At 35.2% G+C, this 18122-nt stretch overlaps 1 protein-coding gene across 1 annotated transcript in view; it reads right to left on the bottom strand.

Moving 5' to 3' along the window:
• Positions 1-7011: 7011 nt before the first annotated feature.
• CLVS2 (clavesin 2) overlaps positions 7012-18122 on the bottom strand; it is a gene marked incomplete at its 3' end in the record, with an annotated part of 68881 nt that continues 57770 nt past the window's right edge. Inside the window, exons 4-5 of the mRNA XM_081294743.1 lie at positions 13962-14182; positions 7012-7099 (exon numbers count right to left, since the gene is read on the bottom strand). Coding sequence (XP_081150869.1) covers positions 7012-7099; positions 13962-14182 — 309 coding nt within the window. The remainder of the gene's footprint in view (positions 7100-13961; positions 14183-18122) is intronic.

Below are 18122 nucleotides of genomic sequence, written 5' to 3'. Positions count from 1 at the left end.
GTATAATGAGTGCTTACATTTTCGAAGGCTTATGTTAGCTAATGTTTTGATAATTGACTCTAGCAGCTAAGGGCAGAAGAAAGGAGAATCTTGGCCCAGTGTACTGATGATGGTTGGAAAAGCTGTCAGTGTGGGTGTATTTTGAAAGAGAGCGACAGTGTGGGTGAAATGGGTGGATGTGATTTTGAGGAGGGATGTTTCAAAAGACTTAGCTCTAGAAACTGTAATGTTGGAGTCAATACTTGGTGAGAGGGAAAAGTAAAGGGAAGCAGGCTCAGGATGAAAGTGGTTTTGTAAGTTTCAAAACCAAGATGTCTTTACACATCCAAGAAAATGGCACATGACAGCAAAAGAAAAGATATTGACCGCCTTCTCCATGAATCCCAGATACAAAGAACATGTAATAATGTTTGAGCACTAAAATATTATGCTTATACTATTTTTAAAAACTTTTAGGTCATAATTTATAAACCAGCATGCAAATATTTCAATCATATGCAGATAAGTAAATTGGGTTTATATTCAAATGATATGGAATTTTTTTTAAAGGCAGCAAACAAAGTATGTGTGGTTCTGACTGATACTTTTGTAATAGTGATTAGGAAAAAAAAGGAAGAAGAGAGCATACTACTTTTTATTTTTAGAGGAAGAAGTGATGCTCAGACATAAAGCATTTGAGTATAATGTTGCTATGGGAAAACCCTCCACACCTGAGCCCTGACTAGCACTTCCTCATGTCTCTTTCCATTGGCCAAACATTGAACACATGATATCAGAAACCCCTGACCTTCTTAAATAGATTTCTGAATTATAAATATTTTCCATTGTTCCTCCTAAAGAAGGAGGTAACAAAAGGTCAAAATGCATCTCTGACTTTGTTCTTGCATTTTCTGATTATCCTGGGTGTGGTCTCACTTGGGATACTTCCCCAGTCCTTGCTCGAAAGCAGCTGTGTACAGGAAAATCCTCTGTGGTTGGGCCAAACAGTGCCATGGTCCACTATAGAGGTTTTTAAGTAAATTCAAGTGTCAAGGAGTCTTTTACTTCATTAGGTGAATTTTCATCCGCAGGTAAATTAACAGAAAGTCACTAAAGATGTAAAGTTGTACTGACTCAGTAAGCATTCTTTCTTAAATCAGACTGAATGGTTTTATTTTACTTAATATTTTTAACCTGTGATTATTTTTAGCAGATTTAAAAAAAAAAAACAGACGTGGATTTTCTTTTCTTTTACTCTATTTTCTCTCTTCCTTTATTCTTCATTTTTTTTTTCAATTCAAACTTTTGAATTTAGTCTCTCATTTAATCTAATAGTTTTATAAAGAGATATTTAAACCTTACATTTTTATTTAATGATCAGGCCTCTGTTATATACAACTTAAAGGTTGACTTCTTCATTCAAATGATCTTTTGAAAATTTGTCTACAAGTTATAGAATACTGAATATTTTTAAAGGAAAAAATACATAACAAATTATGTTTTTCCTCTTAAACCCAACACAAATAATGGAAAACTTGAAGTATCCCAACCTAAATAGTCAGCTATTTCTGTCAAAATAAAACTACTGTCAATATTTAGATGCTTATTATAAATATCCAGTTTATAGATCTAGTTCCTCCAAATTTAACATACACCATATGCAAAATAAATGTATTTTTAAAACTGAAATGTATACTTATTCCAAAATTATATTACATTATTTACAATAGTCTATTGGAATAAAGAATTTCCTTAAAAGATCAAATAGTAAACAGTGTATAGTAGTACATAAATAGTGTATAGTAATAAATAATTACATCATTTGAGCCCAATAATAAATAGTGTGCTTAATATTCTTCAGAAGCTTGTATAACTTTCTCCTAAACATTTTTTTTCCTGGAACCATTGAACATTAAAAAAATTGACTTTTGAGATTTTATATATTTTAAAAACAAACATGAAACCTGAAAAAACACATCAGAAACAAGACAAACACTTTGAATCTCTGTGACATGCATAACAATTGTAGTTCATGGCAATTTTTCATAATGGTTAGAAATTCGTTCATGCTTAAAAGTTTTGTTAAAATTTAGTTCAATTTTAACCTAGGTTAATCTCTTTCACCACAAATAGTAATTCTGACAGTATTGATGTAATTATATTATTAAGGACAGAAATATTTACATTGAGATTTGAAGCTAAATCAAATACTGACCAAATACCATGTAAATTGTTGACATTTTCCAGTATTTGCTTTAAAAGTGCCTTTTTGTACCTATAAGCATTTGGTTTATAATTTTTTATAACATTATTACCATTCATACTCCTTTTTTCTTTGAACTCAAAGCCTTATATGAGTGTTTCAATACACAGAATTGCTATTTTATATTTTTTCCAACAGTATTGAGGAATTCATTCGCCTATTTACACAGAACAGACCTTGTAGAATTACTTTTATGTGGGGTTAACCTCAATATAGTTATTATTAAAACTTGAACTTGTGAAGAAAGACAATATTCTCTAAGTTTTAAAGATTTTGATCTGATAATGTTGGAAAGTCAAGTTTTTCTATTTCTACTTATTTACTGCTTTCAAGTAGTAAACAGTGCCAAATAGTTCCCATAGCATGTGAGAAGCTGTTTTTTCAACAGAGACAAAATAAGACAAATAAATGTTTTCCATTACTGAAGACTATATTCATCCTGGATATTCAGCCAGTCCTCTTCTTTTGTTCTGATACATTTGTATATCTTTCTATTCTTGCATGATGTAATGAAAGCCCTCACAAATTAAAAAAGCACTACTGTGTTTTAGGCTCTGCATCTGTAGAAGAGGTCTAAATAGAATATATGCCTATGAGCCTACTGATTTTAATCTTTCATATATGAAAGTTCAGATATCATACAAACTTGGCTCATTTGATCTTGTGTGTTGAGATTGTTTCTGGAATACCTCCATGGCTGATAGCAAATTTTTATGTAAATGTTGATAGATGCACAAAACAAAAGCAAAAATAAATAAATAAGTAAAAAAGAAGCAAAGAGACATTATCAGCCAACCAGAGAAGGTAGACCTTTAAATAAAACAACAGAAGGGTGTATAGCCTCTCCCCAGGTTTTTCTTGATACAACTTCTTTAAAGGTCCACAGATACATCCAGAAACCTTTAGACTGTTTGTAGAAGCACAAGAATCCTGTGCCTGAAGACACATTGCCATGGCTCTAAAGGTTTCTTTTTGTGAAGAGTCATAAATTTGTTCCCATAGTCTAAAAACAACTCTCCATTATCTTAATGCACTAGAGTGAATTCTGTTCCCTCAGGAATACTGCAGAAACTTTCAATGTTGATTTAACAATGTGACCTAGTTACCAATATTACAGAGAATCTACTTGCTTGGGTTTCCTGTTCATGAATACGTGAATTTTAGTACTGTGAAGCAAACAAGCATCTTATAGGAAAAGACTTAGGAAATGCCTCTGCCTGCACTTATGCAAACTACTATTAAAATGAAAGAAATCATGCATGCCCACTTCAAAACCTTGCTTTGAAAACTCTATTTAATACTTTGTGTTATTTTAACATAGTACTAGTTTTGTAAATAGCATGGGTTAAAGTTACTCTATTGAACTTACACAACAGACTTAATACCATAAGAGGATATTCTAAGCAGGTCCTCAAATATCCTTCTTATCTGTTTTACCTTATAATATTGGTGTAGATATTGACTTTTTGAAAGAGCATACAAATAGAATGTAGACGCCAGTGTCACTGCTTTATCTTATTTTTAAAGAGGCACTTCTTCATAGTTCTTAAAAGTACATTTTCATGATAACCTCTTACTTTTTAACATAGTAGTCAAAACATAGGCAAATATCACTGATGGCATGATAACAAGAATTATTTATTTTTAAATTAGTTTTGGAAGCAGCTTCCCTGAAACTACGGGCAGAAAAAAGCAGTAGCACACAGCTGCCTGTAATCCCAGAAGCTCTGGAGGCTGAGATAGGAGAATCATGAGTTCAAAGCCAGCCCCAGCAAATGCAAGTTGCTACACAACTCAGTGAAACCCTGTTTCTAAATAAAAAATACAAATAGGGCTGAAGATGTGGCTCAAGTGCCCCTGAGATCAATGCCAGTACAAAAAAAAAAAAAAAAAAAGGAAGAAGAAAGAAATTAGAAATCAAAGATGGTGTAGTCTAGCTGAGAGAAGAAGTACATGATGGAGTGTGGACCGGTAGCTGAGTTGTTGACTTTAGTGCTTGCCTAGTGTGATCAAGGCACTGGCTTTGATCCCCAGCACCACAAAAAAAAGAAGAAGAAGAAGAAAAAAAAATTAAATGGACTACTGTACTATTCAATTCAGTGTGATAACTCTTTTTAAAGTCCACAATTTTCAAGTAACAAGACGATTGAAAGAGTGAATTATGGCTCTCAAAGTAGAGAGGCAAAACTACTAGGAGACTAGTGTAGACGTGAGTGTCAATGGGGTACTATTGCAACTAATGTGAAAAAATATAGGGATGTTTATTTACTAGGTTATATAACAGTAGATAGCTACATGATGTAAAAAAAAAAAAATCACATGAGAAGAAAAAAATTGCCTAAATAGCACTAGTTAGATGATGCTGAGGGGAAATGTTTTAAAGTTGAACGAAAATCCCTTGACTAAGCAGCTTCAGAACTGCTGGGAAATGAGTTTACTCACTGACTGAACTAGATATAGCAATTTCAAAAGGCATCATTGCTGTGATTTGTTCATTCATTTTTAACTATTTTACACAATCTAGCCAACTTTCAATTGCTCATTTGAGCAAGATCAGGCACACACATGGCAATGCCAATGCAAAATTTCCAACGTGGGGTAGGGAGAGAGTACAAATGATACTAGTTATTTTTATATATGACACTGACTATATGACAGGAGAAAGAAGCTGACTGTGCTGGTTGACATCTGAAGCTGGTAGAATTCTGAAAACTGGCAATAAAGGGTGCACATTCAGAGAAATTCGTAAGAAAGAACAGTTGATTGCCCTTCTGTACTTCTGTGATTTCTATTGGATTTCAATAGATCGTATTGCCTACCACATGTTTATGTAGTACACAAAGCCAGAACTATAGCATGTATGTCAGGTAAACAAAAACATAATTACATAAAGGGTTGTGTTCTTAGAAAATTGCTGTAGCTTTTAATCCCCCGATCATTCTAATCTCTGTAACAAGGGTGGGTAGAGTTCTTGACAGTCCTTATTCCTTTGCTCTTGATAGGAAGCTGCCATTCCTAAAGTGTCTTTTAATCATGTTAATTTATGTATTTTTATTAATGTCAGACAGTCTTGGTATGTTGCAGAATGTTGTACTGGTTTGATTTTAAGATTGGTAGTAGAATCATAATGGGAGTTTTTGAAGCTTTTGGCTAGAAGTATGTAAAGGTCATTCATTACATGCCTTTACTTATGTTGGTTTCCCAGTTATTGCAGATATTTGTCTTTCAAAAGAACACATCAATGGTAAATTCTCAGTCTCAAAATTCATCGTGATCATGCTGAAAGGGTGATAAAAATCTTGCTTTTTCATGCTGGAGTTTGAGATTTAAAATAAGATCTTAAATGTGCTATATCATAAAACTTTCAGAAAATAAAATTTTAAATAATATACAGATTTTAAAAACAGATTTAAACGATCATATGCTCAGATGCCCTCACATGCTTTCATTATAACCTGGTTGCACCATATTCTTTCAATCTTTTGGGGGGAAAAAAGCAGACATACAAGAACTCTATGACAACTAACTAAAACCAAGAAAAAATAATTAACTTTTTGTTCATCTACACAATGTTGAGACCTATTGTTTGAAGGAAAAACATATTTCAGAAAAGTGGCATATATTCAAAATATATTATAAAGTATATTGTGTGTCCCTTATATAGGTACATTAAAGTGTGTTTCACTATTTCTCATTTTCATTAACTTCAGTAAGGTGATTTTCCAGAGTTAGTATCCCAGACAATTAATTATCTACAACATCTCTAACATCATTAATATGCATGATTTATTTTATAAGCCTGTCACATCAAGGATTTATTAGAGCTCAGTAAAAATATATATGTTGTATTGTGAATATATATATATATATATATATATATATATATATATATATATATTTCAACAAGTGCACAACAATTAGAAATTAGCTACTTATTTATAAGTGGCAAATTTTGTTTTCCAAATTAGATGTCAAAATGCTAGTCACATTTTCTTGGCCAAAGAGTTTTGAAGGGAAACATTTTTAAAGTACATCACATGGGGGAACGAGGGGGTCTTGAATAAAGGACACGTGGTGAAGACAGCAGTTCAAAATTCCACATTTTAAGTGGGGAGACATCTTTTTGCAAGACTCCAGGAATGAACATGAAAGAGTTCAAGTGTTTAGTTAGTTCACCAGCTCATCTGTCATTCTCTGTCTCCAGAATGCAAAGCCAGTGATAGTCCTAGGACACATTCTGTCTGAAGTGAATATCACTAAATAAGACTACATTAATTACAATAATTTCTATAGTTTCTTGTGCCCAAAGTATACTTGAATATTGAGTTTCAGAGACAAAACAAGGAAACTATTCACTATGAGAGCAGAAATATGGCTTCATAGGAAACAGGGCTACATTTAAATTACCTTTGATACTTTATGCGTCTTTTCTGCTTTTTGTTATAGTTCATATCACTGGCTTCAAGTTTTGAGTCAATCTTTCCCAAAGTAAATCGCTACCAAAATGTACAAACTTGACATGAAGATTACATTGTATTTACAAAGAACTTGGCACTTACAGAATAAATTATTGACATTTTTTTTTTTTAAATCCAGCCCAGGGCACCCATGGTTCAGGCAAATGAGAAAGCCTGATGCCTTATTATATATTATGCTACATTAACATGAATAAATAGATTTCCGGCTGGTAATTCCTCCACAGTGCTAGCCCTGTTGCTGAAAACTAGTACCTTCCATTTCTAATCCGTGGAGTGGGCGTGGAGAAGTTATTAGTCCAGAGAAAGCAAAGGTTGCATGTTTTCTTCCTCGTTTTTATCCATGCGCTTTAGTACAGTGGGGTCCACTACTGATTGGGATCTGCAAAGGATAAAGAAAGCCAAGGTCAGTGATTGGTACCAAATAATTACCTGATAATATTCTCTTCTCTGTCTTTTCTTTGCCATTACTTCTCCCGTGGATGTGGATTATCCTCTCCTACATCAAGGAATTTATGAACTGTGGATATTGCAAATTTAGAGAAACACTGATGGTGGTGTTTGGTATCAGAGTGAGGAAACAGTTCCCTCTGGCCTCTCAGTAGAGTAGTGGGAAGAAAAGGATTCTAAATAGATAATAATAGGCCTCCAATCTCCTCGTCATGACTGAACAAGTCTCCTTTTTTGAGACATCAAGAATTTCTAGTGTAGGGCAGATGCTTTCTTATATATTCAAATGGAACGAGAAAACACTACAGTGAAATGATTGTTATTAAAAATTGGATAGAAATGACAGAAGGCTTGATTCCTGCCTTAAAAATACCTATGAAACAAATTCAATGTGAATGTGTTTTCCTTAACCATCATTTTTACATTAAGGATTATATCAACAAAAAATCAGAATTCAAATGTTGCTTTTGTTACAGTTCCCAATAGAATATTCAATAAAATCAGCTTTACTCTTAAAGCTTTTTAAAAAATGATTAATGACTTAAATATATATATATATATATAAACTTAAAAAAATACACACATACACACATATACATACTCTTTTTGAGGAAGCAACACACTATAATTAAGAAACCACATAATTTGAAAACTTCCTTATACCTGCCTTTGATAGCAGGTGGGAATTATATTCTGATTCATCATTAGGAAACAACATGAAAGCAGGAAGGAGGAAAATCAGTGAAACATGCTACAGTTGTGGCAGGATGCTGCAATCTTAATAGCCATAGCATTAAGGAGGCAGCTGCCTTTTAAAATTCTCCTCTGTAATGAATTCTCCCCTGCTGCTGCATACCAGCCAATTGGCTTCTGCTGTGGCAATATGCCTCTTAGCAGACCTCATTAACTTTCCAAAAGAGAGACTATAAGCTAAAATACAAGCACACATGCTAATGAAAATGAACAGCAATGGAACTAATTATCAAAAAAAGAAAAATTATAGGATTAACTCACAAATTATCTCCTTCAGCTAAGTAAACCTAAATTTGTTTCAAAAGTGGGAATGGAAATAAAGGTGAAAGGATTAATTTAAAAAAAGAGGTTTGTTTTGTTTTCTAACTTATTTTCTGCATTTAATCTGAATATTAAGTAGGCATTAGATAGATATTTGTCTCAGAAAGAAAACTGACTGAAGTTTTGTGTCTTTGTGTTTTCTTTTTTTTTTTTTTTAAGAGAGAGGAAAGGGGAGAGAGAGAGAGAGAGAGAGAGAGAGAGAGAGAGAGAGAGAGAGAGAGAGAGAGAGAATTTATTTATTTATTTTAGTTCTCGGCAGACACAACATCTTTGTTGGTATGTGGTGCTGAGGTTCGAACCCGGGTCGCACGCATGCCAAGCGAGCGCGCTACCGCTTGAGCCACATCCCCAGCCCTCTTTGTGTTTTCAAGAGAAAAAATGAGAGAGGAGGAGAAAGGATGAGGAGGGGAAGGAACACAGAGAGGACAGCACATCACAGGGTTTCATGAACAGCAAGATCTCGACTTTAATACATGTGATTTCCATACTAAAAGAACTTCCGTGTTAGGTATTCAAAATGAAGAGTAATGAGGATAATGAAGAAAGCATTTATAGTAAACAGATTTTAAAAATCCCCTTAAGTCATATGTATTAAAAGGTTGAGATCCATATTGATTATATCAATAAGTAAATGTCAAAGCTATTCAGACTGCATAATGCAGACAAGGTAAGTATTTGCAGCTGCCATCATATTCTATTACAACAGATAAAGAAAGTCACACACACATATACACATTCTTTAAGTCTATATGCATCGTGGCTTCTAAAAAAATATTATTAAAAGTTATGGCAATTTTAACAAAATATTTTAAATTATATCACACTTGAACTTAACTTAAATTCCTAGCTTGCTTTCTTCATGACTTCCAGATAACAAAATTGTTGGTTAATGAATGCTGCTTCTAAAGTAGAACAATTCCTCAGCAAGAGGGAAAAAAGCCACACAGTAATGGTTTGCAATTAAAATATTTTTCTGGTATTTAGTTGCCCCATGTATACTGTTATTTAGACTAGATTTGTTTTTATTTTTACTTTTTTTTCATATGGAAGAGGAAGATAGTTTTTGTGGTGTCAGTTAATGAATAGGTTTATTCTAGCTGCAGTGAGAGAGCTGCCTACCATTGACTTATAATATCTCAGGAGTCCCCACACAGCCCATACTGTCCTTTCAATGAATAAATATCCAATAATTTAAATTTGGTTGTCAAATACTCATTTATTCATTCATTGAGCATCCACAATATTGTGCTATACCAAAATGCTTAAGAAGTTAGAATTTGGAGAGAGGTAAATTTCAATTGTAACAACTTCCTAGCTCTGTGATCACAAGAAGGCAATTTAAACATCCTAAGAATTTTGTTCTCTCGTTTGCAAAATGGGGAAAAGATCCTTTACATTAAAGAAGTATAGTGAGGACCCGACATAATAATGCATAAGCCCAGCACAAATTTTTACAATAGTGCTTAAGGAAATGGCTAATAGAACACTGTTGCCCAAGTACTGAAATTAGCATTGCTTCTCTGTACTTAGGCAACATATGGAAGGCATATACCTTTCCTGTGTTCTGTTCTCTTTAATAAAATGGGGACAGGACTACTTTATTAGCTGCTTCAAGAGACGAATGAGTCCCCATACACAAGTCAATAGAAAAAGTTTTGGCATGTAGTAATAATAAATGTTTGATACCATTCAATAAAATCAGAAGCTCATATCACATGACCATATGAATATAAGTACTCACTGCAACTGTTCGGTGCTAGACACTATCCCAAGCATTGGAGACTCAAGGTAAAAGAGACTTCCTAGATCTAAAACACTCAAAAATCTAGAGAACTTGGTATCTTTTCATATAATTGTTCTCTTCCTCTGCAAATGTGCACAGGAGGACAAGTTCGTCTTTTTATGTGTCTGAATAAATACACCCAAAGGAATAATTACAAACAACCTTTGGTAATAGAATTATTTATTCCTTCTCAACCTAAGGATAATATAAAATTGAAAAGGCAAAAGGACAAGGGGAGTTAGAGGGAAACTCAGAGGCAATCCCCTCCTATCCTTGACGGAGAACTGCAAGTCCTGACACAAAGAACAAGAAAATCAAATGAAACAACTTTCATAATGCCATTCTCTTCAGGATTTTGCCAACAGGATTATAAAACCTATACTGAAGGACATCTAAAAGTCTAATCAGCCCCTGTGAGAAGGAAGACACAGGATTGGGGCAATGGATGTGCTGTAAGCCAAGTCTGCAGGGGACAAAATGGCCTAATTACTTGGAGAAGAGAATCAGGATCTAGAGTAACTTCAGAAGGTGGATAAACTAAGCCAACTCTAACAAGATGGTGCGAATCAATTAAAAGGATTTTTTTGGGGGGAAAAAATCTAAATATAGAAAGAGAATTAGGAGATGACTTGATAAAAAAAAAGGGACTTCCCAGTTTCACAAAGGACATTAAGAGTTGACAGTGTGCTGTGGCCACCTGAGAAACAGTGAGAGCAACAGAAGATGCCAAGGAGACCCACACTGAGAACCAGAATTCTGGAACCTCAAGGCCTGTGGTGACACTAAGGACAGATGTCACCTATTCAGTTTGAACACTGAACTTAAAGATAACCACTGACAGACAGAAGTACTCCTTCCTTTACCCGACTGGAATTTAGTGAGCATTTGCTATAAGCAACTCTTTCCTCCAGGCACTGGGGAGTCCTATCCAAAGAAAATAGGATAGACAAAGCCACCAAGACCCCATTAAGCTTACACTGGGGAACTGGATATCAAATTAGATAAAATCAGTCATTTCACAAACCTAATGCTGCAAAAAAAATAGAATAAAATAAATGCAGGAAATTAATAGATTGTAATTAGAATTGGATGCAAATACAGATAACCAAGACCAGGTATCAGAGAAAGACCAAAGACTGGAGGAGGTGACCTCTGACTGGGACCAGCCATTTGAGGATGCAGGAAAAGAGCATTTCAGGCAGCAGTGACAAGGGCAAAACTCCCTAATAGGAATAAGCTGAAGAGGCTGAAGGAAGAGATAGGAGCCTAGGGATCTGAAAGGTAGGAAATGTAGGTTTGCTAAACGAGAGAAGAAAGGAAGGCAGGGGCAGATCACAGAGCACTGTTAGCCACAATATGGGGTTGATTTTATTCATCACATAATAAGTAGTCATTTAAAATTTAAGTCAGAAATAGGAAAGGATCTGAATTACCTTTTAGAAAGATTTTTAAATTGCCATGTGGGTAGTAAATGGGGGCCTAAAAGGGCAGTTAGGAAAGGTTTGGAGGGAGGGGTGCAGGTGAGCAGAGTGTAGGCATGGGTGCTATTGTGGAATAAAGAGAGAAGCAGGCTCACGCAATGGTCCACAACAGTGCATGTCACAGGACAAATGGACAAAGGAAAAGGACTTTATTAACTGGGAAAGGAGGAAGGTAGGGGACATCCATGACACCTGGTCTCTAAATCATTATATAGCTCAGTTCCAAAGAGAGGGAGCTGGTGCCATGCTGTCATGAAGGGGTAGAAAAGCTTTATGTCATCAAGAAGAAAGACAGTATACCTCATAGGTTCGAGCCCTTCTCTGCTAAATATAGAATATGTTACATTGAGGATAAAATATCTGAATAACAGGATTGCTATGAGGATTAAGTAAATTAATGTGAAAAAATATGTAAGTCTCACTTATGGTAAGTACAGAGTGAATGATAGAGTATAACAATGATTATTATTATAATTACTTTTATTAGAAGGGAGCTATTCACAGATAATTACTTTTAAGAATTTTTGCTTATGAAAGTTCTTTGAGAATTTGATAAAGCTTATGTTTTCTCCCCAGAAAAATAAAATGCTCATGTGTATACATACTCATTGATACATATGCCCCCCCAAGATTTTGCACACCCTTAACAGAATCCTTTGAGATCCCATCAATAAACTTTTTAGATTAGGAGAGCATAGCTCTGAAATCAGGAAGTGCTATTCTAAGAGAAGAGAGTTGAGAAGTGAAGAGTTGGTTTAAATATAAGTTTTTTAACTAGTGGGGAAATTATAGCAGGTGAAGTTTCTAACCTTTCCATTTTCTTCAAAGTCTGTAGAGGGAAAGTTCTCACATACACACACAAAAGCAACATCATGAAAGAGACTGGCCTTAAGGACCAGGCATGCTACCAAAGCAGACTTCCATCAAAAAGTACACAGGACATGGTTTGGCATGACAAGTGATATGTCATTGGGTCCTACTTGAAGTAGTGAAAAAAAGTGTTGCTGGGGTGGCAATTCCCATTATTTCTGTGGGTGGGAAGTGAGCCAGAGAAATAATATTTGTTACCATTATTGTATTTTACTCTGAGCTGGTGTAGTATGGAGAAGCCTAAATATTAGGCATTTGTGTGTGTGGTGGGTTTGGATGGAGAGACTGAGCACAGGAGCATACTACAACTGCACTATATCCCCACCCTCTTAATTTAAATTAATTTAATTTTTTGTTTGTGTGTGTGAGACAGGATTTCACTAAATTGTCTAGGTTGGCCCTGAATTTGCCATCCTCCTACCTCAGCCTCCTGAGTTGATTTGTTACATGCATGACTTAGACGTCTTTTTTTTTTTTTTTGCCACAGGATGCAAACTCAGAACCAGTTATGCATATGTGTGCATTTGTGTGTCTTTGACTCCCTCATCCACTGATTGAAAGAAAGCAGACATAAAAGTGCCATGAGTCAAAGCAAGTGATTCAACAGTGAACTAAACCTGTAAAGAAATAGAATGCTCTGCACAGGAAATATTAGACCATTAGACAAAGACTTGGCAAAGATACTGAAAATGTAGCATAAACTTTGAACCTAGTGTCTGAATTGAAGTGTGTGTATGTGTGTATGTGTGTGCATGCACATGTCTGTCTACATGTGCATCTGTGTGTCTCTGTGTGATGCTTTTCTTCAAAGGAAATCTTACAAATCCAATATATTAGCTAAGGAAAGTTGCTAGCACTACAGGGGAAAGGGGTACTCTCCCCACACCCCCCTGCTGGCCTGAGGTACCCCATCAAAAGCCTGGATTCCTCAGGGTATCATTTGAAAACTACCGGATTTGGTGATTTCTAAGAGTCCTGCTAGATTTGTCTATGAATCTGAAAAAAAAACAAAACACTAAGTTGAGGTTACCTTGAATGACTTGACCTTTTTTAAACCAACAGATAATAATTGCATGTATTTATGGTGGACAAATTCTATATGATCTCACTTACAGGGGGAATCTAAGATATTTCAACACATACCTTTACAGAGCAGAATGTGGTTGCCAGCAGTTAGGAAGGGATCATAGGATAAACAGGGAGGCATTGGTCAAAGAGGACTAAGTTTCAGTTAGAGTGGAAGAATAAGTTCTGTAGATCTACTGTATAGTACGGGGACTTAGTTAATAGTAATGTGCTTTATATTTGAAAACTGCTAAGAGAATAAATATTAAATGTTCTTACTAAAAACAAAAGACTTTATCTTTGACTTAAAATTCAAGAGAGTCAATATTAAATGTTCTCACTGGAAAAAAAAATTTGTCTTTGACTTAAAATTACTGAACATCCAATCATGGGGACATGAAAGGTTTTAAAATTACACAAAGAAATATATACATATAGGAAAATTGTATAAAACTTGGAGATAGACTTAGGATGCCTCCCCAACCCATCCCCAGATCACCTCCCAGTCACCTCCCACATACCTCTTCATGGACTTTGGGGAGAGCTCCTTTTCTACTTCCTTCACAGGCATGCTGTAGGAGTCCACGTTGTACTCACTGTCATCGTCATACTCGTGGTCTAGCAGTGTTCTTGCCCATGTTCCCATGTCATAAGGGGGCAGCATTCCTCCAAACTCAGAGGGCAGGATCTCAGGATGAATTAGTTGGTGTAGACTGTTCAGATTGTTACCATGCAGAAATATCTAAGGAGCAAGAAAAGGGTGATAGAAAATTAAATACCATTCCAAATGCTCTGGGGAAGAAGAGCAGATGGGAAAAGAAAATATAAGACTCTCCCATGTCTGTTAAAATATTTAAACCTCTCATCTCCTCTTTGAAACAGGTAAGGCTGCTACTACTGTTCTAATATTTCATATAAAATCCTGAGGTTCAGAACTGTTAGGTAGTTTCTGGAAGATCAGATAATGAATGCCTAAAGAGCTAGAACCACAAATAAGGTTTTCTGCTTCATAGTCCAGGGCACGGGCAGAATAAGATGTCTGTGCTGATCTGCACACAGTCCTGATATTGGCTGTGCAAGCCTGGTGATTCGCACAATGAATGCTGTTAGAACAGACCCTGCTCATGAGGGACTCATCAATTACAGAGTCTGTCTGAGATATTAAGCCCAGAAGCTGTCGCCAGTATGGCTTTCTCTTTATCATCAATAAAAACAAGAATACTGTAACCACCAAATTACTGCTTTATAATGCAAAGAAGGTGCTGTAAATAAAAGAAGTAGATTAGTATCCTCATAATGAAAGGCTGAGTGAGGTTCTTGTCCCAAGGGATGTATGTTCTGCAACTGCCAGCATCCCCTCTTCTAGAGATTTCCATATTTATTGTCCAAACAGAAAGCCCAACAATGGGTTGAAAATGCAGCATTGTATGTAAACATTAATTATTGGTATTATTGTCTACGAAGTGCTCATTTATTAAATGGAAGACTTATCAAGTCACATATTGAAGATTTATTTCTCCGTGATTTGCTACTCCTTTCTTTTTTTCATTTTAACTTCTCTGTTATAGCATTATTGTCATTCATATAAATTTATGTAATATTTAAGAATGATAGTTGATAATTTACACAATAGTTTCATATTTCAGGTTCAAGATAAACAGGGTAGCACATTAGTATTTGCTTTTTGTAATTTTAGAATCAGCAGAAGTAAATACATAGGGCAACAAAGAAAGATTAGTCTACAACACTAAATAAAATCAGAGGGATGGGAATCAACAGTTAGCAAGCATTTTAAATGAATTATGAAAGAGTAAAACAGAAAACAGCAGGTCACTGGCCAAAGCAAGAAAAGCAAGCAGCAGCTATAATACACGATGCTGGGGGCCTACAGTGGTGGAAGGTACCATCTGCCCAGATAACACGGAGTTAATTGCAAACTTCACACCTTCCTGTTCCAGTCTTTGAGCACAAGAGACAATATTTATTTCCAGGAAAATAATATTCTTTCTCTCTGCCCCCACCTCAGGTTCCTCTTATCAGAAATGAAAAGAATTTTCCCAAGAAAGCACCTGAAACTGTTATTTTATTAGGTATGTAAGATTTTTTTTAATCAAGTGCATTTCTTCCTTCAAGTCATGCAAGAGTTACGATACAATAATTTTTTTTTAAAAAATCCTTAGAACAGTAAAAAATCCTAGCACACTGACTTCCTTTCTCTTCCCTAACACTCTGCTATCTCCTCCCTCAGAAACCCTCTCAGCTTTGCCCTTGCTTACACTTTTACTGAGAAAATAGGCCAACCAGAGGAGATCCAACCACCAGCATGTGTGTCCATGTACTCTGCCTTCACTGCTGGTACAATGTGGGGGATAAACCCCACCAAAGCCAAACTCTCCACATGCGCACTAAAATCCATAATCCATCCCCCACTCAGCTATACTTCTCCCAAGTCTCTCTTATCTGTTTCTCTCTCCCACATCACAAATTTCCTCTCTCTACTGGATCTTTCCCATCTGAAAGAAAAACAAGCTAACTCCACTATACCCCATGCAGTCATGTAAAACCTCTCTTGGCTCTGTACCTATCTGCAGTTGTTACCCTACATCTCTCCTTCCTTATGTTGCAGAACACTCCAAAGGAGTTGTCTGTTCATTGCCCAAATACTCTCTTCCAATTTTTCCTAAATTCAATCCAAACAAGTTTTGTCCCTTACCACTATATGAATATAGCTTCTGACAAGATCCTACTAATTGCTAAATACAGCATTCGGTCCTCAAGTCTAAGTAGTTACAGATGACCGTAGAATGCATTTTGACACATCATACACAAATGGAATATAACTTTTCATTCTTCTGATTGTACATGATGTAGAACCACACCTGGAGTATAATCATATATGCACATACAGTAATAATGTCTGATTCATCCCACTGTCTTTCCAACCTTCATACCCCATGTCCTCTCTTTACTCTCCTCCGTCTAATCCAAAGTATCTCTATGCTTCCCTAGCCCCATCTCCTTATTGTGAATTAGAATCTGCATTTCAGAAAAAATATTTGACCTTTGGTTCTTTGGGTTTGGCTTATTTCACTTGACATAATATTATCTAGCTCCATTCATTTACCACCAAATGCCATAATTTCATTTTTCTTTTAAGGCTGAGTAATATCCCATTGTGTACATAAACCACATTTTCTTTATCCATTCATCTGTTGAAGGGCATCTAGGTTGGTTTCATTGTTTAGCTATTGTGAATTGAGCTGCTATAAATATTGATGTGGCTGAGTTACTGTATATGCTTATTTTAAGCCCTTTAGGTATAATTCAAGGAGTGGGATAACTGGGTTAAATTGTGGTTTCATTCCAATTTTTCTGAGGAACCTACATATTGCTTTCTATAGTAGTTGCAACAATTTGCAGTCCCACATTCTTACCAACATTTATTATCACTTGTATTCTTAATAATTGCCATTCTGACTACAGTGAGATAAAAATCTCAGTGTAGTTTTGATTTGTTTTTCTCTAATTGCTAGAGATGTTGAACACTTTTCATATATTTGTTGATCAATTGTATTTCTTCTTCTATTGAAGTGTCTGTTAGTTCTTTAGCTAATTTATTGACTGGGTTATTTGGTGTGTGTGTGTGTGTGTGTGTGTGTTAAGTTTTTTGAGTTCTTTTTATATCCTGGAGTTCAATGCTCTATCTGAAGTTCATGTGGTTCAGATTTTCTCTCATTCTGTAGGCTCTCTCTTTACGTTATTGATTGTTTTCTTTGCTGTAAAGAACCTTTTTGTTTGATTCATCCCATTTATTGATTCTTGATTTTACTTTGTGGGCATTGTGAGTCAGATTCATATAATCATTTCAATAGATGCTGAGAAAGCATTTGACAAAATACAGCACTCCTTCAAGCTTAAAACACTAGAAAAACTAGGGATAGTAGGAACATATCACAACTTTGTAAAAGGTATCTATGCTAAACCCAAGGCCAACATCATTCTAAATGGAGAAAAATCAAAAACATGCCCTCTAAAAACGGAAACAAGACAAAGATGCCCTCTTTCACCACTTTTATGCAACATCATCCTTGAGACTCTAACCAGAGCAATTAGACAGAAGAAAGAAATTAAAGGGATAGGAATAGGAAAAGAATAACTCAAACTATAACTATTTGCTAATGACATGATTCTATATTTAGAAGATCCAAAAAATTCCACCAGAAAACTTCAGGAACTAATAAATGAATTCAACAAGTTAGCAGAATATAAAATTAATACCCATAAATCATTTGCATTCCTATACATCAGTGATAAATCCACTGAAAGAGAAATTAGAAAAACTACCCCATTCACAATAGCCTCAAAAAATATTTGGGAAATCAATTTAACAAAAGAGGAGAAAAACATCTATAATGACAACTACAGAAAAATAAAGAAACTGAAGAATGCCTTAGAAGATGGAAAAATCTCCCATGTCCTTGGATTGGCAGAATTTATATTGTCAAATGTCCGTACTACCAAAAGCGTTACACAGATTTAAAGCAATTACTTTTAAAATCCCAGTGACATTCTTTGCAGAACTAGAAAAAGTAATCATGAAATTCATTTGGAAAAATAAGAGACCCAGAATAGCCAAAATTTTCCTTAGCAAGAAAAGTGAAACAGGAGGCATCACAATACCA

Source organism: Spermophilus citellus, assembly GCF_964194105.1.
Source record: "Spermophilus citellus genome assembly, chromosome: 5".
NCBI lineage: Eukaryota > Metazoa > Chordata > Mammalia > Rodentia > Sciuridae > Spermophilus > Spermophilus citellus.
Note: the sequence above shows the minus strand (reverse complement) of the source record. Positions and strands in the feature narration are given on the sequence as shown.